Source organism: Sitophilus oryzae, unplaced genomic scaffold (assembly GCF_002938485.1).
Source record: "Sitophilus oryzae breed Bouriz unplaced genomic scaffold, Soryzae_2.0 scaffold_1111_pilon_pilon, whole genome shotgun sequence".
In the NCBI taxonomy this organism is placed as follows: Eukaryota; Metazoa; Arthropoda; class Insecta; order Coleoptera; family Curculionidae; genus Sitophilus; species Sitophilus oryzae.
In genome coordinates, this window is record NW_022145740.1 from 132868 (window position 1) to 157654 (window position 24787).

General features: G+C 30.2%; 1 protein-coding gene across 7 annotated transcripts in view; it reads left to right on the plus strand.

Moving 5' to 3' along the window:
* LOC115881689 (uncharacterized protein CG45076-like) overlaps positions 1-24787 on the plus strand; it is a gene marked incomplete at its 5' end in the record, with an annotated part of 225172 nt that overhangs the window by 127967 nt on the left and 72418 nt on the right. For 3 of the 7 annotated variants that reach the window (XM_030899284.1, XM_030899294.1, XM_030899323.1), the window contains 4 exon segments: positions 3417-3638; positions 8663-8778; positions 13877-14004; positions 21947-22114. In XM_030899284.1, the coding sequence (XP_030755144.1) occupies positions 3417-3638; positions 8663-8778; positions 13877-14004; positions 21947-22114 (634 nt within the window). 7 annotated transcript variants of the gene reach the window in all.

The following is a 24787-nucleotide window of genomic DNA, read 5'->3' on the forward strand; positions in this document are numbered from 1 at the left end:
ATTACCCCCAACTTTATGCCCCTCTCTAGGAACAGTCACTACTATTGAAAAATCCAGTGGCGGGGTTATTGTATTGTGTTTTATATCTTTAACTTGATTTGTGTTTATTGTAATTAGTACACGCGTTTTAACAAATATTACTATATTTAGCAAATGACTAAACAAAATGTAGGTACATTTAAAGTAAAATAATATAAACTTTACTGGGAAATATTATAAAAATTCCTGATATATTTTTATGAAACACCGCACGCTCGTGGATATTTTATGAATGAAATCGGTCACGATTTTAGAAAATTGCGATCCCCTCACCGTTGCCCCGTTGTTTCAGATCCGTTTGTCAGGCTGTAAGCCATGAACTTTCAAAAATCTGAAAGGCGCATATTTATGACCCCACAAAACTGCAATTCTTTCCTCATTTAACCGACTCTCTATCTCCAGTAGTTTCCGAGATACCCATAGAGAACATCGTAGGAAACTCACCCTGTATATTTAATATTGCAGATTAAAATATAAGTTTCTTGGTAATAATGTATCTTATGTACAATTAAATTAATAAGCCCACCTAGTATTTAAGCTTTTAACCAATATTGTTACAAACTTGAATTTAACAAACCGTTTTCAACAAAGACAAACAATCTTTTAACCACTTTTTTCCTGATACAGCATAAATAAATTTAACTCTGTACTAAAGAAAATTTTCAAACAATTTTATTTACTTGATTTAAGGATTCTCTTTTATATATATCTGTGTTTCTAATGCTTTTTAAGTTAATTTAAAGGTATTTTAATATTAATTAAATGTTTTTTTAATAACTATACAGGGTGAGTCTCAAATAAGTGCAAATATTTTAGGGGTAATATATTTCGATCTCAGGAACACGTCTATCATTAGGTTATATTTGCGACAAAAAGAATTGAAAATTTTGGATTTTTTTTAGTTTTTAGTTAAAAACATAATAACTTTATGATATGGCAAACAGATTAAATTTAGAGGAAATAAAACCTAGAAGAAATCTAGTAGTTCTGAAAATGTAAGCAAACATATTTTTTTTACCTTCAAAGTAAAATAACTCAGCTATTTTGTAGTTATTTAAAAAACGGTAAAGAGAAAATATGCTTTTTATCGGGATATACCAGCCCCGAAAATATGTGTACTTATTTAAGACATACCCTGTATTGTTAAATAGTTGTTGAAAAAATACATCTCTTTATGTTTCTAAAATTACTGAAACATATATCTTACAAGATTTTCACTATTTTTTATTATTCTCGAATATTTTTTTTTTGTTTTTGAGTAGTAATAATTTCAGAAAATATAAAATTTTTCTTAAAAGTAAAAAAAGATATTGAATTATTTCTAGACACTAAAACAAAAAATTATTAGATTCTTGAAATATAAAATTCTTTCAAAACTTAGTTGAGCAACGTATTACGCGTTATATGTTTTTAGATTTTATTACACACACATTCTGCATTTGCCAACGAGTGTGTGCCGGATTAAACATAGTAGTGTAAAAAACTACTTTATGTGAGATATTTAGTTTTCGCACAATAATAATACAATGGTGAGTGTATGTACAATATTAATTTTTAGGTATATTGATTATCAATACATAAATAATGTAGTAATTTTATTAAAGCAAATAGAAATGATTTATTTTTTGAAGCAAGGCTTTATAAACGACACAAAAACATTATTTTTTCAATTGTGATAACCACTAAAACTAGGAAAATTGTTTTGCGAGTCAGATAGCGAAGTTGAATGAATGAAGAATACTTTAATAATATTACAACAAATATTTATTTTTATTTCACTGTTCTACATTTGATAAAATATTTTTAGAAATTTATTGTTCGCTATAAGAACTTTAATTTTTTAAAAAGGATTAATAAACAAATATCTTTAAGACTATAGTTAGGCCATAATAGTCACAGAACAACATTTTAAATAATAGGTATAGTAAATATTATAAACTATATTAAATAGTTTTAATAAATAAGAAAAAATAAAATAAAAAAATAATTTATTTGAGAGATTAATGCAGATTAAAAAATACAGTAATAAAAAATAATAAGTTAATATATATAATAAGTTAAATAAGTAAAGTTGAAAATGTTATAGCAATGTCACAAATAATATTTGATAGTAAATTTGATAGATTCTAAATTAATTTATGTTTGGATTTATTTCTTATAATTGCCCTCTAACGGATAACGTCAAAAGTTCGTAATAGTTTCATATCAATGAATAGTTATAAAAAAAATACTATTATAAATTATTATCAATAAAGGCAGCCAATATGATGGTTTTCAGATTAGATTTAAGACAATCCAACTAGTAAACACAACGCTAAACTGACACATTTCGAGCATAAACTAAGTTTAACTAAACCACTAGACATTTCAGTACGTCGTTAGGGAGATTTTCGGTTTTGAAGAATTTCTATTAGACTGAATTTGGTGCAGATTTTAACGAATGCTCTTAAATACCTTTTAAATTACTTTCAGTTAATACTTGTCTCTTAAAATTTGAGAAGTGAGCCGATAAAGGACGGAAAGTACAAGTATTCCGAACCTTATTACGTGTTTTAAGTAATATCAAGTCAGACACTGCGTTATGCATCAGAGCAAGCAATTATTTTAACAAATAATACACAGTGATCCAAAACGAATGAAATAATTGGCTATTCTGATTGATAATAAATTTAAAAAATTCGAACATTTATCATTTGGTATCACTATAATATAATAACATCAAAATGAACGAAAAAGTAAATAGTATTATTAATTTATAATTATATTTAAAAAATTATATAAATGAAAATTTACGGTACTGATAACTAAACCTAAAATACCTTAACAATGAATTATTGCTGACTATTTCAATTATTGTGGATGATTCCGTATTTATATCAAATAATATCACTCTGTATAAAATTATATTTGTAGGATCTACTATTCAATTAACTTTTAACAAATTTTTAAAACTGCAAATGATATGCTCTATTATATTTTGCATTTTATATATCTCTCAATTAATTAATTTAACATAGCTAATTTTTGTCTCATTCTTCATGTATTTTATTAAATTCTTAGATAAGTAAATACATCACCATTTTTTCGTTAAAGACTTGCGATCTGACCGCTCATAATTTTCCTAACAAAAGACTGAGGGTAAGTCCTCACCATCGCAGGAAATGCAAAACGGCTGATCAGCGTATCGATCTCCAGTAGCTGAGATTTTTGACATCCGAATTTTTGACAAATTTCAGCCAATAGAATTGCTGCAGATCGATATGCTGATCTGCCGTTCTGCTTTTCCAACGATAATGTGGACCTAGCTTGACCCAGTCTGTACGCGTCAGTATCTTACTTTCGATATATTATCCGTGTCACACTGATTTTGTTTGCAGAGGATAGTCTATCTTCCCAGCGCTTCCAGCGGTCTGTCGTACAGGCTCTATCCGACACCCTCGTACATAAGAAATAAAATTTACAGACCCTTAGGTTTATATTGCGACTACTACGAACCAATCCGATCATTGTACTGGAACAGCTCGTACTGGCCGCTGTACAGATCGGTTAGTTCTTTCAGGGACGAGCTGCCTAGTGAAAGAGCAGAGCGTTTGCAAAAAGTAAGTATTAAAGTTTATAACTTTGTAACACAGGTTACGCCATCCAATCGGTAATCATTAAGATAGTCTTACACATATCATTTTACAATGATTCAATGGTATGCAAAAAAATATTGAGGTCATAGATAAAGGAAATAAATTTAGATTGGAATGCTCGGCTTTCCGCTAAAACGTATAATTGTTTGGGTCGCATACGTTGTATGGAATCTAACGCTACTATAGCAGTTGCCAAGAGCAACTGCAAACAAGAACAGAAAAAAATTTCTCTTCTCAAAATCAGAATCTCCAAAAATTATAAAATCTTTTAAAACCAACCAAACCAAACCCCTGATAATTGTGAAAAAGTGGCATTAAAAAAACTTAAGCTGTGTGAACTGTGAACTGCAAAAACCATCGACAAGACCTCGGTTTCCAATGTTTCATAGGTATTACATACATGTCCTTAAATAAAATTTTCTTATATGCAACACACACATGTGTTTTATTTATAAAATTAAAAGAAAACAATAAATTTAAATAAATAATATATTTGGAGACATAATTCCGGAAAAAGCCGCTATGAAATTATCAAAAGCTTTGGGTCGCGACCGTTACAAAATAGCGCCATATAGTACTTACTTCCTTATGGGCACTTTCCAATCTCAACTTGTCTCATTTATCTATGGTCCTTATTTTATTCCTGCTGATTTTTTGTAAAGTGCAGTGTTAAGATAATTTAGTTTACTGTGATAATTAATGTTTTATATTGTTATTTTATTTTGACTCTTTATTGTTCAAGAATTTGTAAAATATCTTGTTATAATCTTGTAAGTAATCTTGTTATATCAAATATTTTTAGAAATATCTGCAAAATAAGATGCATACATATTAAAAGAAAGAAATTACAATAATTATGCAGAATGTAGAAGGGCTGCTCTTTCATTCTGTAATTTAGATTAAAAAATCATCACATACATATATAATGTTTCATAATCTCTCAGGTTGTGATAGACATTTTATTATTACGGATTTACCTACAAACATTCCTAGCTAACAAAAATGTATGTTCAGGGCACTAAATAATATTTTTAAGGTTTTTATAATATTGTAATTAAAATCCATATTGTGGTAGACCAAAAGATTTTAGAAACTTATGGTTAAGCTTCTATAATTTACCACTCTAGTAATATTCTTGTTATCTAGGACTATAATAAATCCTATATCTTTAAATTATAATTTAGAACTAAATAAAATAAACTGGTTTGTACACTGAAAGAATTAAAAACTGGATTAGTTAATGGTAAATTCTATAGTAAAATCATCAATTTATGTGTACATTGTAGAGTCATTTAATTTAAAACTAAATATAAATTATAAATAGAAGATTTAACTAAAGAACATATTAAAGTATTGTCCTTTTGTTTGTGGGGAAGAAGCCTGCTAACTGGCTGCTAAGTTTTAATACAACTTAGATAAGTCTTTGACTTCGTTACAATTTCAATGTTGTATAAAAACTCAATTTATAAATTGGAAAAACATCTTTTTTAGTTATATAAAGAGGTCTATTGCCTTAAACATGTTTTGTTACAAGAAGGCGCTAGTCTAATACCTTAAAAGTAAAGTATTTCGTAAAATCTCTATGTGTGTATTCTTACAACATAATCACTAAAATTATGAGCAAGCCACACATAGAAATCTCTTAAAGCATTGACAGCTCACAGAATTTATAAAACTGCTAATAATGACAAAGAATATCTAAAGGAGAACATACAATATTTAAATTTTTTAAGCAATAGTATGTCTTTAAAAGAATTTAAAGTATCAGTTTTGATGGAATATAATATTTTAAATATACATATATATTTTATTATGGAATAGAACGTTATTCTTTTCTATATTTACATCAAATGTTTTCATATAAAAGTAAACAGGAAAAATCAGGGGCGCTTATAAAAACCAGGTCATATTTTTATAATGCTTCTCCAAAGAATTCTTGAGTAGAAAACAATAGCTACAATATCCCGCTAGACAACATTGGTCAAATTCCTGATATTAAATCTATGTTTCACTTGATGCGACAAAGCAGAAAAATATATAAACTGTACGTAATAATGTGTCTATTTTTATTTAAAGGATAGAAACAACAGCAGATCTGTAATTAACTATTTAGTTTTTAAAGAAAAAAAAATAGAATATGGTTTTATACTATTGGTGAAATAAACAATTACACTTTTTTTTCAAAAAATAAACACATATTAACACATAATTACTATAATACTTTAAGACAACAAAAATAAAAATAATCATAAAATCCGTGTTGGTAAGTAACATGTGCTAAAATATTAAAATTGTAAATCAAAGAAAATTATGGAGTATTTTTTGTTTTTCTTTTGCTAACTAAACTTTTATTCAAACTAACTTTTCCATTTCTTGCTTATTTTAAAATTGTAATATTTTTATATGCTATGTGTTTTAACTATTAACTTATTAGTTATTAATGTATTATTTATTTCTATTAAGTTTGTTCCAACACACAAATTTATAGGGATCGGATTTGTACGCATGTGTCGACTTGGGCAGTTCTGTTACGATACCAAAATACAAATTCATAACCTACGTTATATAATATATTTTTGAGATAAATTAGGAATTTTTCATTTTATCGGAATTAAGTTACCAATTTTTTTTTTATTTCTGACCTTTGCTTCATTTCCAAAAAGTTCCAAAGCCAATATTCATTATCACTATTCTCTTCGTCACTCATCGTATACAGGGTGGTTCGAATTGTAATCGGGAAAATTCGGCAATATAATATTCGGCAGATAATAAGTAAAAAGATTCGGATAATATTATGTCCTAAAATGGGGGCTTCGTTTTCGAGATACAGTGTGTAGAAATTTCATCTTTATTTCGATATTTTAAGTAATTTTTTCAAGTAATTTCTGAACTAACCTCCATATTTGGATAAAAATGTGTGTTTTTTACATGAGAAATTAGATTTCTATGCCAGTATGGCTTCTACTTGTATGGGGGCACAACCTACAGATTTACTTACAGATTTTTTTCTTTGTTTTAAGAGTGAGAATTTTTCATCCGTACCTAGTGAGAGTACCTGGGTAGAAGAATATACATTTCCTCGGTATTCTACTATGTAAAAAAAGTAGTTTAGTAAAAATAGGCTACGAGTGATTTTTCAGATACGTTTGATTGTCTCTAGATATTTGGACTAGAAATAGTCAATACATGCCATCATTGACAAAAATTAAACATGTTGACTGGATATTTATTAGTCTGAAATAATAAATTTGAAATGTTTATGTGCCAAAGGTTGAAAAAACTGTTTTATCTTATCATAAATTCTTGTAGAAAAATCTATAATAATTAAAAAAAATTAAGTTCCAAAATTTACTATTTCAGTCATATCACTATCTACTCAACATATTATATGTTTATTTTTTGCCAAAAAAAAGAAAATTATTTTTATTACAAATATATTCAATGTAGTATTGAGCAATAAGAAGGATTGGAAGAGCGAAACGCTTGCCCAGCAGTTAGAAGACCATACCATAACTTGGTATACTGATGCTTCCAAAACCAATACGGGAACATGGATCGGAGTGTTTGGGCCGAGAGCTAATTACTCCGAACCAATGGGCACTTACCCTAGTATCCTACGGGCAGAAATCTACGCTATCGAGAGATGCGTACAACTTATCTTAGATAGGAACTATCGGAAACAAGAAATAGCCATCTTATCTGATAGTCAAGCAGCGTTAAAGGCGATCAACTCAGTATCAATCAATTCGAAATTGGTCAAAGAATGCATAGAGAAGCTGAATAAATTAGGCAAAGAAAACAAAGTCCTCCTACACTGGGTGCCTGCTCACCAAGGGATAGAAGGCAATGAAAAAGCAAATAATCTAGCTAGGAAAGGAGCGAACACTCCACTAACTGGACCAGAACCGTTCTGCTTTCCAAGTGGTAACCAACTCAAGGCGGAACTCAAGAACTTGGAAGATTCCATCCGTAACCTGGAATGGAAATCTTGCAACGGTCTAAGACACTCGAAGAAGTTTCTGAGGGCTTATGATTAAGAAAAATCACAGATCTTCCTGGGTTTAAGTAAGAACAATCTTCGGATTGTCACGGGGTTTTTAACAGGACACTGTCTCCTCATGAACACCTCAGTAGATTGAAACTAAGAAGAAACGGCGAATGCAGATTCTGTGGGGAAGATGGTGAAACACCAGTACACCTCATCACTGAGTGCGCCGAGACGACAACCATTCGTGCCATGAATTTTGGTACGACTGATATTGGAGATGGAGAACTACCCTCTATGAAACCGTCCCAGATACTGGCTTTTGTCAAAGCCCTGGGACTGTATGATGAGTTATGATTCAAGAAAGGGGGACACAATGGATCTGTAAGGTCGAAGTGATTAACCCCCCTCCCACTCATTCTAAATTCTAAAAAATTCTAAATTCTTCTATTTCAAATATCTGAGAAAGGTTACTCGTAGCGATTTTTACCAAGATACTTTTTTTACGTAAAAAATGACTGAAATGTATATTTTTTCATTCTGTAGTTTTATGCAGGTATGGGTGAAAAGTTATATTACTCTTCGAAACAGTTAAAAAACATATATGTGGTGGCGACAAATAACAGTCATATTGATCTCAAAATCAGATTTATCATGTCAAAACACATCTCGACACCAATTTTCATCCAAATATCGACTGCAGTTCAAAAATGATTTGGAAAAAAACGAAATAAAAATGAAACTTCTACACCCTGTATCTCCGGAACGAAGCATTTTAGGACATAAATTTACACTAACTTTTTTACTTATTTTCATCTGCAGAATGTACTGCCGAAGGTCTCCACTCTGCATAAGGCGTAACCGTACAGAGAGCTATCCTCAGTAGTGTTGGAACGAACCTATTAATTCAATTTAATTTCTGTTGTTTTTTATTGGCTTTAATAAATAAAGACCAAAAGTCTAATACAGCTTTTATAGTTTATTTTATTTTTGTCTTTTACAGATATTCGATAGCGAGACGAGTCTTATTCGCGCTCAGACCAACTCGTTACTGAGAAGGATTCACGATCCGGTGCCGCGTGTGTCACGTTTGAACTGGCCTCTTTCATCAGTCTCCAGGTAAGAATTTGCACTTTTTAGTAGTTTCTTTAACAAATTTTAGTGGTTTTTTATTGACTTAAGTTGAGGTTAGAAATTTTGGCGTTATAACAGCAAAATAAAAAATCAGTTTACCACAATACTGTTTGACCAGCGGATCTGAAGCTACGGAAGGAATGCGAGAAAAAAAAATCGATATTGCCACGTTTATCTATAAAATTGCAAAATTTCCAGACATGAACTATAAATTTAATATATTTTTATTATATATAATCTGTTTAGCATATATTCTGACGAATATTACTAAGGAATTTTAACGTAGTTCATATCGTTTGATATGTTTTATTTAATAACTTATTTCTTTCATTCTGTATAATCTGCTTATTATGAAAGTTGAAGATTTTTCAACGATATCATTGGCAAACCGGCATCGCCGCGCATGGCCGCCTATTCATCGAACATGATTGGCGAGACTACGTCACAGGATTTGTTACCACGCGGTTGCCATGGCTTTTACGCCATTCCTATTCGCTTGCTTTATCCCCAACTTCACGGTCTCTTCTGAAAAGAGTAGGAATATTGAATACTATTGAAATATCCAGTGGCGGTGTCATTTTTTTGATCATTATTACTTTATTTCATTATTTTATACCGGTTATCCTAAACTTTATTCCTATATTTTTCGTATATTTGATAGTTAAATTGTGTTTTATTGTTTTGTTATCTTGCTATAATGTTTTTCGTTCGTAGTTTTTAATTATTAATATCAAGTTTGATCGTATATTTGTGTTTTAAAACGAACAAATGTGTTAAGGGCAAGACGCTACATAGTCAGACAAGAGAAATAATAGCTAATTTATATAGGTAAGTTAATATAGGGTTTACGATGAAGAAGCTACAGAGAGTTCGCTAAAGTTGCCGCTTAAACGTAAACATGAGCGGATATTTCTTTATACCGGAGTTAGCGTATGGGCTATAAAAAAATTCACACAGAAGATAAAAAAAAGGGCTGAAAACTAACCCCGATAAAATAATATCCAGCTCTGGAAAGAAACGACCACGTGAGACCGCTGTCGAAAAGCTCGACGACTTTTTCGAAGTGGTCAGGAATTTGATAAATAGATTTTATCTCGAATTCAAACTCGTCCCCACAATTAGAAAACTTTTGCAAAAATTGCAGGAAGAATCGAATTTTCCTTTTGCAGGGAAACGCTTAGGGGGTTATTAAAATCAAATGAATGTTTTTGGCGTAAATGTCAAAATAACAGATAAATATTAATGGAGCGGCCCATTATATTGCAGAGAGAGATATAAATATATACGTGAAATTCGAAAATATAGCCAAGTATTATCTATTTGGATGAAACATATGGGTAGACAATGACCTAACCTTTAAAAACTACTGGCGGAGCGATACCATATCTGGTGTAATAGGCAATATTGGATCTACTGGTGAGTAAAATTATGTTTTGTTTGCGCTTCCAAAGTTAAGTATTTTCAAGATTTTTTTTTTGCTGGAAATAGTTATATCTAAAATTATGTATTATAGAAAAAAATATAGTTAGTACAGATATAAATAAATATACCTCAAGACTCAGTCTTGATCATCTGCTGATGGCAGACATGGTTAGCGAAACGTGCGTCCAGTGTAAAATTAAAAGTGTTTTGGTGTATTGTACTGATTTAGTGTTTTATTTTTGCTGTGTAACACCAAAGGTTCCAACCCCAGCTGTAATTATTTCTTCTATTATATTAACAACACAATAATAAAATGATTCAAAATATTTAAGGGAGCTTTAATAAAAGCTTTTAGTGTTTATCTGCTAACTCAACAGTAACGATTCAAACAGCATAAAGTTTTTTGAAAAAAAATATTAATCTGAGTATTATATTTATGATACACATTATTTTCATATAACACCGTACGCCCATGCCTATTTTATGAATGAAATTGGGCGTGTTTTGTTTACAACTGCGTTCCCCTGCCGATACCCCGTAGCTACAGATCCGTTGGTCACACTATACACCATAATGAAATAATAATCGTTCACAATTCTCAGGTCACGATAGACATTTTATTCTTAGATTTATTGCTGTTAAAATTATATAGTAGCACATTATTACGTTGCTACCATTTAAGAAAAACATATGCCCAGAGCTCTAAGTGAGTTTTACAATCTTGTTACTAAAGTTTAAGGTTCAATTTCATTATTTACAAAAATAGTAATATTCCTATGCCCAAAATTAAACTTACATCTGTATATCATAATTTAGAACTAAATATCATTTCTTTCAAAGTTTTGACCCATTCCTGTTTTGTTTCAAAGTCCAGAAATCCAGTTTCGAGTCGGTAAAGGCTATCGGGCTACGCTACTGCAACCTTTTCAGATTTATTGTGATCTTCTTCTAATCTCTAGGTTGCATTCTCCAGCCCTATCATATTCAAAACGTCTAACAAATTGGAAACTGAACCATCCATAGAGTTCCTTGTCTTGTTGAATTGACGGTGCAATATAGTTGGCGTGTGTTGACAAAAGTAGACCACCGAAGTAACATGAATTTAATTCTGTTGGGTAGTACAAGATTTCTCTTTAAAAAAATGCCTGGAAAAAATGGAATACGAAAAATACCCGCAAATTGAAATCTTGACTTAGCAAATTGATTTTATTCAAAAATGTTTCACTTCCTGTTTCACCGGAAATGACAACAACTTTTGATTTTTAAATGGCACCCTCGGTATTTTTTTACTTTATTCGATAGAAAATGACATTCTGAATAGAAAAAATACCCGCAAATTGCAATATTGACTTAGTAAATTGATTTTATTCAAAAATGTTTTACAGCTTTTGGAAGCGAACGAAGAATGATGAAAGAACTTGCTTCCTATCATTTTCTCTTTCTAATCGTCGAAATGTCATATACTAAAATAACATCATTACAACTAGAAGTTTTGTCTTACTGGTGTGGATAGTCCTTTCAGTTTTGACTTGTAGTAAAAACTCTTATTTGTCTTGCAGGTTTTTCTTGTTTCTGTCTAGAAATTGTGTCCTTTTTGTTTTCTTGGTATGAACCCGGCATTAAATAGATAATGGTCCCCATAGTGGTTCTAGATTATATTATTCAGTTGTATCCTTTTCAACAAGACTTTGACTGAACCTTCAACATAGTACTTTTTCCATGGCTTACTACCTAGTATGAAGTTACGTACATTTGCCAGGCATATCGCACTGACATAGAATGTGTTATGTTGTTTTTTCGCATGATTGAACTGATTATATTTGCCTGTGATTTTGCTTCTTTCATTCCCATGAGCTCTAAATTCCGATTGAACCTCTAATGCCCTGTTAGTAGATTTACTACAGTTTTCAATGTCTTTGCATATTAAGTTTACCGTAAATGTTGGGTAATATCTGCTATACCGGGTGCGTCTCAAAAGTGATTCACCCCCTATAACTTTTTTATTTTTTCAGATAAAAAACGAGATTTGGTATGTTAGTATATGACATAAATTAGGATTAATTTGTGTATTCAATTGTTTTTGGTCACTTCCTGTTTCACCGGAAATGACAACAACTTTTGATTTTTAAATGGCACCCTCGGTATTTTTTTACTTTATTCGATAGAAAATTACATTCTGAATAGAATGACATATCGTATGTCAGCTTTTGATATTCTCGCTTAATCAAAAATTGTAATTTAAAATTCAATCTAGAGTGCCATGACTATGTTAAAGATACTAATTCTTCATCAAGGAGTCTTGGAAAAATAGATTTGATCGTCTAATATTTTTAGTATCTTGTCCTGGCCAGCTAGAAAATGCTCAAATCGTATTTCTAATCATATCTCAATTTTTTCAAATGGAACGAGGGTGGCTCGTTAGAATATTTGGAAAAAGCATTTTTTTACGAATAATTTGATACCACACACTTGGTATTTCGATTCAAATTTTCGTTACGAACGGCAAGTTATAATTTCAAATAAACCATATGCGAAAATGTCAAAAGTTGACATATGATATGTCATTCTATTCAGAGTGATATTTTCTATCAAATAAAGTAAAAAAATACCGGGGTGTCATTTAAAAATCAAAACTTGTAGTCATTTTCGATGAAACCGGAAGTGACCGAAAACAATTCAATACGTCAATCAATCCTAATTTATGTCATATACTAACATACCAAATCTGGTTTTTTTAACTAAAAAAAATAAAAAAGTTATAGGGGTGAGCCACTTTTGAGACTTACCCGGTATACTGTTATGTGTCTATTCTGTATTTCTACCATTCTAGTGACATTTTTGTAACTGCTTTTGCTGCATCGTAGAATATTGCTGGGCCTACGAATGGCGTTGATGAGCTTTAGCTTTTTTAGCATTTTTACCATTTGCCATTCTGCTGCCCTTGTAATCTTTGCACTCCAATACCCCGACTAGCGTAAATTTGTTTCTTTCTTCCAATGTATTTGCACACACACAAATAAAAAACAAGAAGTAAAATTTGCTTGTGAATTGAAATGGCAGATATAACTGTCAATGTCAGAGATCTTCTCGTTGAAGAGACTGTATTAGGATTAGACCACGATAGGACATCTACAGAGAACCTCCACAGAGGACCTCTAAAGAAGGCTTCTATCTTTCTAGGTAGTTTCTTCTACACAATAATGGATTTTCGTGTTTTCTGTCTGGAAACTTGGTGATATGTTTTGATAGCATTTGTAAAGCTGTATTGCTTATTCCAGCCTTACTATTCCAGCTCCTATGCACACTGACGTTCTTGATCCATCTGTAAAACAAAAGAAAATATAAATGTTTACATATTATATGTAAAATCAACATAGGAAGGTCTTAAAAATGTTTAATTATACTTGTATTTTATTAATATATTTTAAATTTTTCATTATACACCCAACATTAAATTTTTGTGATTTTGCATATCTACAGATGATGACATTTTTCAAAATTAGTTTTTGTATAACCAATTGTTCTTACCCGTTAGTTATCTACTAGTTAGTTCCTACCTAGTTATATCAATTACATTATTGTTAATATTCCAATCGATTAGGGAATTATAATTTTTTTACATAACTGTCTTCTTAAATCTAAATAATTGTTTTATTTTCAGATACTACAATGATATACCCGCCAGGTATACTAGTGACAATTATATACAAAAGATTTTAATCACATCACCATACAACGCAAAAACTAGTTATACCACTTACTACAGCGAACCAATAAGAAAATACATTGGTAAGTATCAGAAAGCATTGTTGCCACATAATTTAATTATCCCTTGCTTATTACGAAAGGAGAAATTTAAATAAATGTCCAGCTTTTTGCTTAATGCCTAAGCTTTTTAGAAAATAATTTATAATACACACCATTTTTATATGATCAATCTACCTTTACTATAGTTTTTCAATAATGGTTTTTGGGTAATAGGTAATAGGTAAATATTTTTGAATTACTGGAATTTTTAAAATAATAATAGTTAGTTAAAATTAAATTATACGTATTATAGATAATATTTTTCATAATAAATATCGTCATACCGTAATTTTTGGTTTAATAGTTTAAACAATTTAGGGCCATTATTAAAAAAAGTTAAAAAAACTTTTAAAATACGTGAAATTTTTTTATTATAAATATAAATAATGTTTGTTGTGTTTAAATACTTAGAATTTTCGTCATTACAGGAATGGTAATTCTTGATCGACACCCCACAGCAAAGTTTTTATTTTCGCATTGCAAACCCAAACAAATTTCTAATTAAATACATATTTTGTTTTATATTTTAGTATAATAAATTTTAATAAAGCATTTCTAAGACTCTAGCGGATTTTATTATATTTGTTGTAATGTTTTTCTCCAAAAAATATGTTTATAATTAGCAAATTCATACAATCAGTCTTCTAGAAATAAACAGACCATGAAAAATCTTAGGCATCCAGATTAAAAAATGATCGACTAGTATTTGGAAAATTACATCAGTAATGTCTAACAATCAATCAGTTAGATGATGAAAAAATTATAGTAGAATAATACTATTTATTATAGAATGGATTTTTGGCATTGATACCTAAAGAACTTTAAGAATATGTCTTTAATATTTGTTACTAACTGGTCATCGGTCATATGATTTAACTGTTCCTATATTATAAGGTATAAGTATAGATAAAAGCATATTGAAGTTCCATTCTAAGATTAAAAATATCCTTATTGTATCTTAAATCGAGACATAATAATTTACCAGATTCATAATTATTGTTACAATGACGTAGCTGCGGTCTTAAATGACAAATATAGGCTAAATTATATACTAAATATAAATTTGAGACTTTGTTTGGTCTTCTTATTCAGTGTGGTAATACTAATGTAAGGAAAAATCCTAGTCAACATAAACTACGCATCTTCCAGAGAAGATAAATTGACTGAAAATACCGACGTAAATAGAAACCTAACGATTTATTCAGTAATCCTGCTTTCATTAGTTACAAGCTCAATAATTAACGTAGTACGTATATGTAGTTACGTAAACGGAATAATTAATATATCTTAATCTTTGTTATCCCCTATTTTGCTTTTGTAATATTTACATTGTGAGTTTATTATTAAGAAACTTCTTCTTGTTGAGTCTTGTATTAAATTTTACACCTCGTATAAGTGGTATATTAAAGCAAATATCAAACGCTGTGTATAAAAATAAGTTTTTTTAAACATTTTAAGTTTTTGTTTTTGAAATAATCTCTCTCACTTATTTTTCTTCAGTTATTTGGATTTTAAATTTAAATTTTCTTTCGAATTATAATTAAATACATCGTTCAAGTTATACATACTAATGAAATAATAATTTAAATGCATTTTAAACAGTTATTTTAATTCAAAAGAACTGAAATCTTTGCAAACGCTTGAAGCTATCATCCACAATGTAATAAAAACAGTTATAACAGGTTTATTTAACCCCGAGACAGTTGATAAAATGAATAAATACCTAAAATGTGTGAAAAAAAACGCAGATTATGTGCATTTAAAAAAATTGGGTGAAGTTTTTTTCTACTGAAAATCACTTGTAAAAAAAACAAAACATCCAGTATATAGAATCCTCCCCAAACACAAATCAAAAAAAAAAATTCTCTGAGAAAATGCATCATTCTCTTTACATGAAAATGTGTTCCTGCTTTACATTCTAAACACTTTTATTGTGTAGGTATGAACTTAATCTAGTTGATACTGTAATTTTGACATCAATACCGTACTGAGAAAAAACGAAAATAAACAAAAATAAACCAACAAACCAAACCAAAACAATCAAAACACGCTGTAAGCTAAAACGCCTCTTTATACGAATTCTAATAACCGAGTAGTTTCCAAATCTTGCTATATTTTACAATAATGTATCAATAAATGAAAGTGGTACACAAGAAGAATTCTATAATGAAAAACAGAAACGTGCTTTCATGTAAGTGGTTTCAACTGTTCTAAAGTTGAAAAACTTAAAATTATGTATTTTCGCAGAAAATTTTTTTTATGACATACTATTCGAAAAGGTTTTCAAATACTAAATTAACAAATAATATTTCTACATAACTGATTTCAGATAAACGAAACTTGAGCCCAAAAATTTAAAAATATTTCCAAAAGACTAGTTACTTAAACATATATTTTTAAACATTTAAACTACGTATTATGTATCAAAAGATTAAACTAGTTTTCAAATTACCCATTTAGAAAATTTAATAACTATGTATTATATTAATATTATTATTAAAAATTAATATTTCTAAAATACAGGGTGAGTTTCCTATGATGTTCTCTATGGGTATCTCGGAAACTACTGGAGATAGAGAGTCAGTTAAATGGGGAAAGAATTGCAGTTTTGTGGGGTCATAAATATGCGCTTTTCAGATGTTCGAAAAAGTTCATGGCTTACTAGATATTTCGAAAAAAAAACAAATTTTGGCTATTTTGAAAATTGTCCCTAATTCCATTATAATCTATTTTAGACAAAAAGTTTTCAGATAAAAGTTGTACATAATCACATCCCTAATGAGATTGTGTTCTCCGATTTTTTCTAAAGCCTGTCATTTTTGACATATGACACAAACATATGTTTTTTTAAATGGAAAACATAGTTGGCCATAACTTCATAAAAAGCGCCGTTTTTTAAGCTTTTCAACGATGTAAGCTATAATATGTTTCTTTTACCAAATTACTGAGTTATAACCAATTCTTATCTTTCTTGACTAATTTCACTTAGTTAGCCATGGAAACAAGTTCAATCGTCGTTGCTCTCAGAAATGTGAAATTGTCACATCCAATCTTTGTAAATTAACATAAACAAAAATTGTAAATAAGAGTTTTTTAAATGAAGAACAGCGTGTAGAATTAATGGTTCAACTTTTCTTGGCCATACAGTTTCGAAGATATGTTGACCGGTGAACGTTACGTTTTTTAGAAAACGGTTTTCAAGACATGTTAGAAAAGTTAAATTTAGATACTCGCGCATTAATACAGTGGTTCCAACATGACTTTCATTATGACGCACCAACCCCCCCCCCACCCTACAATGAAAGAAATGTTATTTAAAAAATTATTTATATCATAATTATGTAGACTCAGGGAGGTGGACCAATTGCATGGATCTCCTCGGTCACCTGACCTATCCATTTTATATTTTTTTATGCGGTATGGTTAACAACAAGGTTTACAAAAGAACTTATGAATTAAGAGAGGCACTCGAAGAGGCGGAACAGGAGAAGTTTAATTAAGGCGACCGGTCGTTCTGTGACAATAGCTAGAAATTTAGTTTTAAAAAGATGCATTTATGTACTCAAAATAATTGCGGATTTTTTGAACATTTTCTAAAATAACTTAAAGTGTACGTAGTGATATTATTTTTTTGAGTTTTAGTTTGTGTAATCTAAATTGTAAAGAGCTGTTTAATAACATATTTTTTCTTTTTATAAGTTATAAATCACAATAAAATTTGAACACCATTGAAAACCGTTCTGTAAAAAACGTAAGTAACTTTTACCGGTCAACGTATTCTGTATGGCCAAGAAAAGTTGAACCAATAATCCTACACGCTTTTCTTCATTTGAAAATTTTTTATCTACAATTTTTGTTTATTTTAATTTACAAAGATTGGATGTGAGACAATTTCAAATTTCTGAGAGCAACGACGATTGAACTTGTTTCCATGGCTAACTAAGTGAAATTAGTCAAGAAAGATAAGAATTGGCTATAACTCAGTAATTTTGTGAAAGAAACATATTATAGCTTATATTGCTGAAAAGCTTAAAAAATGGCGCTTATGAAGTCACAGCAAACTATGGTTTCCATTTAAAAAAACATATGTTTGTGTCATATGTCAAAAATGACAGGTTTTATAAAAAATCAGACAACACAAACTCATTAGGAATATAATTATCTACAACTTTTATCTGAACACTTTTTGTCTAAAATAGATTGTAATGGAATTAGGGACAATTTTTAAAATAGCCAAAATTTGTTTTTTTCGAAATATCTAGTAAGCTATGAACTTTTTCAAAAATCTGAAAGGCGCATATTTATGACCCCACAAAACTGCAATTCTTTCCCCATTTAACCGACTCTCTATCTCCAGTAGTTTCTGAGATGCCCATAGAGAACATCGTAGAAAACTCACCCTGTATATGTATAGTTCGGTACTCCAAAAATTAATTATATCTAAAATGTTAATATTTAATATTTGTGCCTCACATTTTTTACAAGTAATTTTCGTTTATAGAAGCATACCAATGATTTAGTGGATTCATGTTTCTTTAATTTTAATAATGCCTTTATAAAACGTTTTGTCGACAAAAAAAGTTGTTTAGGTATCAATGTCTATAGTTATTCCATCTGAAAAAAGACTTTGAAATTTGGATAGATTTTTTTTTTAAATTTAGAGTTATCATTATAATAGCACAAAAAACACAATACTTTAAATCATTGACTAAAACTGTAGAATGAACTTAAATTGTATTAATGTTAGAACGAGTTAAGCCTTCTTCAGATTATGTGTCAAATGTCTTTCAACGTTGTACTCATAGTGTGTACGATAACATTGGATACAATGTTGGTGAGCATTTGACCCATATTCTGGTACCAGCTTCATAAAAGGCATGTCCAGAATATTATCATGGAGTAAGTTTGAAATAAGTAGTTTTTGAATAAAAAATAAATTTTAAAGATTTGTTATTAATAAATTTACTTGATTGTACAGTAGTTTTATACCGGATGATAAAAAAATCCTAGCACAAACCGCCATTTGATTTGGTATTATCCAATAAATTTTAAATTTAGGTTTAAAATACTGTTTATCGAATATTCCCTGATTTTGTTATCACCAGGTATATATTAAGGGCTTTTCTTCTCTTCTAAGGGTATATATTAATTCAAATTACAAATCATAACTTATACCATGCTGGCAACTGTTACTTTTGGGTCGGTATTTACATTGTGGAAGTAAATCGCATAGGGATCTTATTCAGTCGGAGTGAGAGAAATGCGACCGACCAACGCGACGCGCAACGGTGTGCTGTTGCGGCGTTGCCGATACGCCTTTCCCTATCAAGTAAAGTAAAATCACGATCGTAAACAGCTTATTTTTAAAAGACTTTGTTTTCGAAAAGATAACTACATAAAATCATGAGATATATTTTTAAGCATTTGAAATGGAATTATCAGGATATCGTCAGAGTATCCATTTTTTTATAACGAGAAAACGTCAGTAATCGCGATAATTTAAAAACTCAACTTTTTAACACATAACACGCCATAACTTAAGAACCACTTTAGATATTGAAACTTTTGATCGATAAGGTTGTTCTTTCCATTCAAAAATTTTAAATGACCCATCCATTTACTTTTAGTGCATAGTTATTTTCAGTAATCGTGTGAATTTTTATTTATAATGATTTTCAAATACTGTCTGCGAAGAAAATACAGCAGAAATATTAAGAAAGTTTTTGAAAAACTACAATCAATTATTTCTAATCGATATTTGAACTCAGAGTTCTAATAGCGCGACCACTGTCGAACACCAACTCAATTCCACTTATTTTTTACCAAAAATAGAAGTGTTTCTAAATTGCACTTAAAATTTTTCAAGCTATAGAGAAAATTACAACGACTCGTTAATAAACAAACAAATAAAGTATTACGAGACGTAATTAAATCGTGAAGCTGAACGCATGATGCATGTACACTCTGCCCTGTAACTTTAAGTACTGACAGAGGTACTGTATTATGAGAGGTACTGATTGGATCGACCAGTCGACTGCGACAAATCTGCTATATACTCTACCACGTCTCTTAGCAATATGCACAGTTTCTCGGTTTATTTCATACGTTTGGCAACGTGTTTAGTGTTCTCTCTGTAAGAGAGATGTTCAGTACAGTGTGTCCCATTTTGGTTGAAATCATACGGTATCTCCGTTAATAGTGAAGATAGAAGGGTGCGGTTTGCACAAACCTGTCTCACTTTTTTGTCAAACGGAAGATGCCGTAAACAAAATTTTCATAGCCCTCTTCGTTTCTGAGGGTCTTTTTGAAAATTTTGCAATTTGGGACACCCCCTGTATCTCTGTTATTGTTAAAGCTATCGAGAAGGTGAAAATTGTTTATTGTAGAACTTTTTACGTAGAATATAGTGGCGTAGTCTGTCAGTCTACGAGTACTATTACTACTAAGTACATTTTTAGATATGGACTAAAGTTATGTTTTCCTAAATGGAACACCCTGTATATTTATTAATTATATGATCTGACTTACCATAAGCTTCTCAAAAATATATATCACTCTATAATTATTTTCACTATTTACTGCAATATTTAAAAGTTTTTATTAAAATATCGTATTTATTAGTAGGCTATGATTGAAAAATGACGAAACTAAGGAATTATTAAAAGTATACTGCTATCTATCTCTTGTTTTATTTTGGAAGCCACTAATAAATTCTTTATATATTAGGGAAACTTAACTCTCTACCGCTATTTGTAAATCTTGGAAGCTACCCCACAGGAAATTTTAGATATTCCTTTAGCCAATTTACGTGAAATATACTTTCAGCAAGATGAGGTTCCAGCTCACAACTTTGAAAATATTAGAATTTGGCTAAATTATTATTTCTCAAATGAATGAATTAATCCCAACATATGGAACCAATGAACCCATATGATGGCCCCACTGATTCCCGGATTTGTTCGTTCTCGATTTTTGATTTTGGGTTTTTTTGAAATATGAAGTATATCCTGGCAACTACAACAATGTCGAACACCTAAAAAATGCCTTAATAATGCAAGCTTTTAGATATTTGCCAACGCATCCCGTTATAATAAATTTCGTTATAAGAAAAAGAAAAATATATTCACAGATTCAGTGGTAACAGTAACACAAAAGTGTAATATATTAATCCCAAATAAAATTTGAATATGTGTAGATTATTTTAGTAAATACCTACCATTTTATTTTTTTTTGTTATTTATCACGGCCTACTAATAAGAAAATGATATATTTTAAATATTGCAGTAAATACTGAAAATAAATATAGAGTGATATACATTTTATATAAATATACAGAGTGTTCTATTTGAAAAAACCTAACTTTAGTTCATACTTTCAAAAATATTTTTTTTTGTAGAAAACCAGTCTACGCCACTGTATTCTACGTAAAAAGTTCTACAATAAACAGTTTTCACCTTCTCGATACCTTTAACAATAACAGAGATACAGGGGGTGTCCCAAATTGCAAAATTTTCAAAAAGACCCTGTAGCTCAGAAACGAAGAAGGCTATGAAAATTTTGTTTGCAGCATCTTCCGTTTGACAAAAAAGTGGGACAGGTTTGTGCAAACCGCATCCTCCTATCTTTACTAATAACGAAGATACCGTATGATTTCAACCAAAATGGGAAACCCTGTACATTATAAACTCTTCTTACATACGGATATCTCGGCCCAAGATTAACCTTTGCCAGCCCTTAGTATACAGTATAAATATTAAAAATACACCAAAACACCTTAGCAAACAGCAATAGCAAGCAGCAAAGGCACGCAGCTCTAGCGCGCAGCTTTCAGACGCATCAGCATTGCTTTTAATGTCGCCGGCAAGCAAGTACTCCCTCCACAATTGGTCGATTCGAACTGTGTGTGACTAAACCCGATCTGCAGGAACTGGTCATCTAGCTAGTGTATCATACGCAGGCGGCAGGGCATATGACAGGAGACCGTACATTTACTTGTACGAAAACCCATTGCAGAACGACATCCAGCTGTTGAGCTACTACATCAACAAGTTCAAGCAGGAGAAAGCATACAGTCCCGATTCATCGTCCAAAGGTAATTATGGGTAGAAATTCTACTGTGAAATGAGAAATTGAAGGTGTGTAACAATTCTAGTTAATTACAAATATCATTTCGAAGTATGTTCTATACAGGATGCTACAAATTCGAGGTACGAGCATTGGTATCTCGGTAACCGTAATAGATACAAACATGGTTAAATTGGGGCAAAGTTGAGCTTTGCGATGTTCACCAAGATATCATCAAAAAAGTTTCAAAAATTTCAAAGATTGCAGAGTTTTTTGAAAAAAAAACGGATTTTTTAAAAATTAATTTTATTTTTTGCTGCCGTTACTTTTAAGAAAATCAAAAAACTAATTACACATTCTTATAGCCACTTTATAAGGGCTATCTGATAGTGTTTTTAGATTTTAAATTAGCTGATAATTTGTGAGATACAGATGCCAACTTAATTTTTTTAAATACGGACCTGCAATTTTTATTTCAGGCTTTGAAAGAACTCGGTCTCCTGAGTACAATGATATGCCACATTTAATATTTTTTTTGTTTCGGACATTTGAACACCATTTATTTAAACTTATTTTAAGTCCGGCTCTGTTTTTTTTTAAATATTTAATCTATTCATTGTTACAATATTGATAAGCTTTCAAACTTGATGATCGCACACTGAGATTTCAAAGTCACTATAAAAAAAGTTAAAAATAATATCTTCTAATTGCTGACCTGGATATAATTTATTTAAATCCTCCAATTGGCTCGATTTTCCTTATTCAATGTTAATTAGCGCTGATCAATATTGTTGCAATGAATATAATCAGATTAAATAATTAAAATAAACCAGAGTCGGACTTGAAATTATTTTAAATAATAATTAAATAGTTTTGTTGTTGTTAAGGTGCCCAAAACAAAATAAAGTATAAAGTGTGGCATATCATTGTAATCAGGAGACCGAGTTCTTTCAAAACCGGGAATAAAAAATGCAAGTCCGTATTTAAAAAAATTAAGTTGGCCTTTATATCTCACAAATTATCAGCTAATTTACAAATCTAAAAAACAGATATCCCTAATAGAGTGGCTATGAGAATGTGCAATTATTTTTTTGATTCTCTAAAAAGTAACGACAGGAAAAAATAAAATTCATTTTCAAAAAAAATCGTTTTTTTTTCCAAAAAAACTCAGCAATCCTTGAAATTTTTAAAACTTTTTTGATGGCATCTTGGTGAACATCCCAAAGCACAACTTTACCCAATTTAACCATGTTCGCATCTATTACGGTTACCGAGATACCAATGCTCAGATACCTCGAATTTGTAGCACCCTGTATAGGGTGATTCACGGCGATGGCACGTTAGACGTTTACGAAGAAAAGTTGATTTTTAAAAGATTTTTTTTTGAAAAGGCACCTGCTCCATCTATCTAAAATATTTTCAGCGTTTCAATGTTGCCGCATCATTTGAAAAGTGGTAGCGTCTTTCTTAATTTAAATGAAACATTTGGTATATTATTATATTTTTGGAAACTACTTTCATATCTCATAATTTTTCTATTATTCTAACCTATATCTATATTTAACATTTTTTGAGATAATAAATAAACCTTGTGTGTAAAATTGACAAAAACATGATCTTGAATAAGCATTGGTAAAATCATGAATTGAACATTTTAAAAGTTGAAATTTGGGTTATAAGTTAACGAAAGTCGATATATTCAATCTGACTAAATGATTGGGTATTAAACAGGAAAAGCAAAAAAAAAATAAAAAATAAATTGGTGAAACATCTAGACATCAGGGACACAGGGCACAGAATAAATTTTAATATCCCCAAAATTATAATGAAAGAAGCGATAGCCTCTAAAAGAAAAATAAAAGAGGCTTTTTTAATTCAATCTAATAAAAATAAATGTATTGCTCATGCATCTGTAGATGTTAGTAATGTATGGCAATCGCTTCTTTGATTTTAAAGAACATAACATAAATAAACATAACATACGTGAAATTTAAAAATAATCATACAGAAAGTTTGGGCTTTTTGGTTTTACCTTATTAAGTAATTGTTATCAGGTAGTAATTGTTAATTTTGAAGTTTAACTTAATATAATGTCATTTTAACAGAACGTCAACGGTTTCTTGTAGTCGTATCTGTTTTAAAAAGGAAAGTGTTCTCGAATAGTTCAATTTAAATATTTTAAATAGTTATTTTCTTGATTCTTTATATTTTTTTGCTTCCGACGACGGAAAGAGAAAACTTTCCGAAACGTTAAGCATTTTTTTCTTTGTTAGGCAAATTTTTATTACTGTAAACACAACTCCTGACAAGCAGCGTCCATTTAGGTTTAACGCAGAAGTGTTTACAAAAAATAACTATTTTATTTTGTAGATTTTTCTTGCAGTGCAGTGGCGAAAAACCCATAAGGATTTTTTTGGATAAAAATAAATGTATTGCTCATGCATCTGTAGATGTATGGCAATCGCTTGATTTTAAAGAACATAACATATAATGTCATTTTAACAGAACGTCAACGGTTTCTTGTAGAGGTATCTGTTTTAAAAAAACTAAAGTGTTCTCGAATATAAATAATAGCTCCCGTATATAGCGTTTAACGCCTTGGGAGTAGCAAGGTACAGCTTGCCATACTAGAGCCGTTCGGTATACAAGAAAGGTAGTGTGGCTAGCACTACGCTTCAACCGCCTATTATTACCTCAGGAT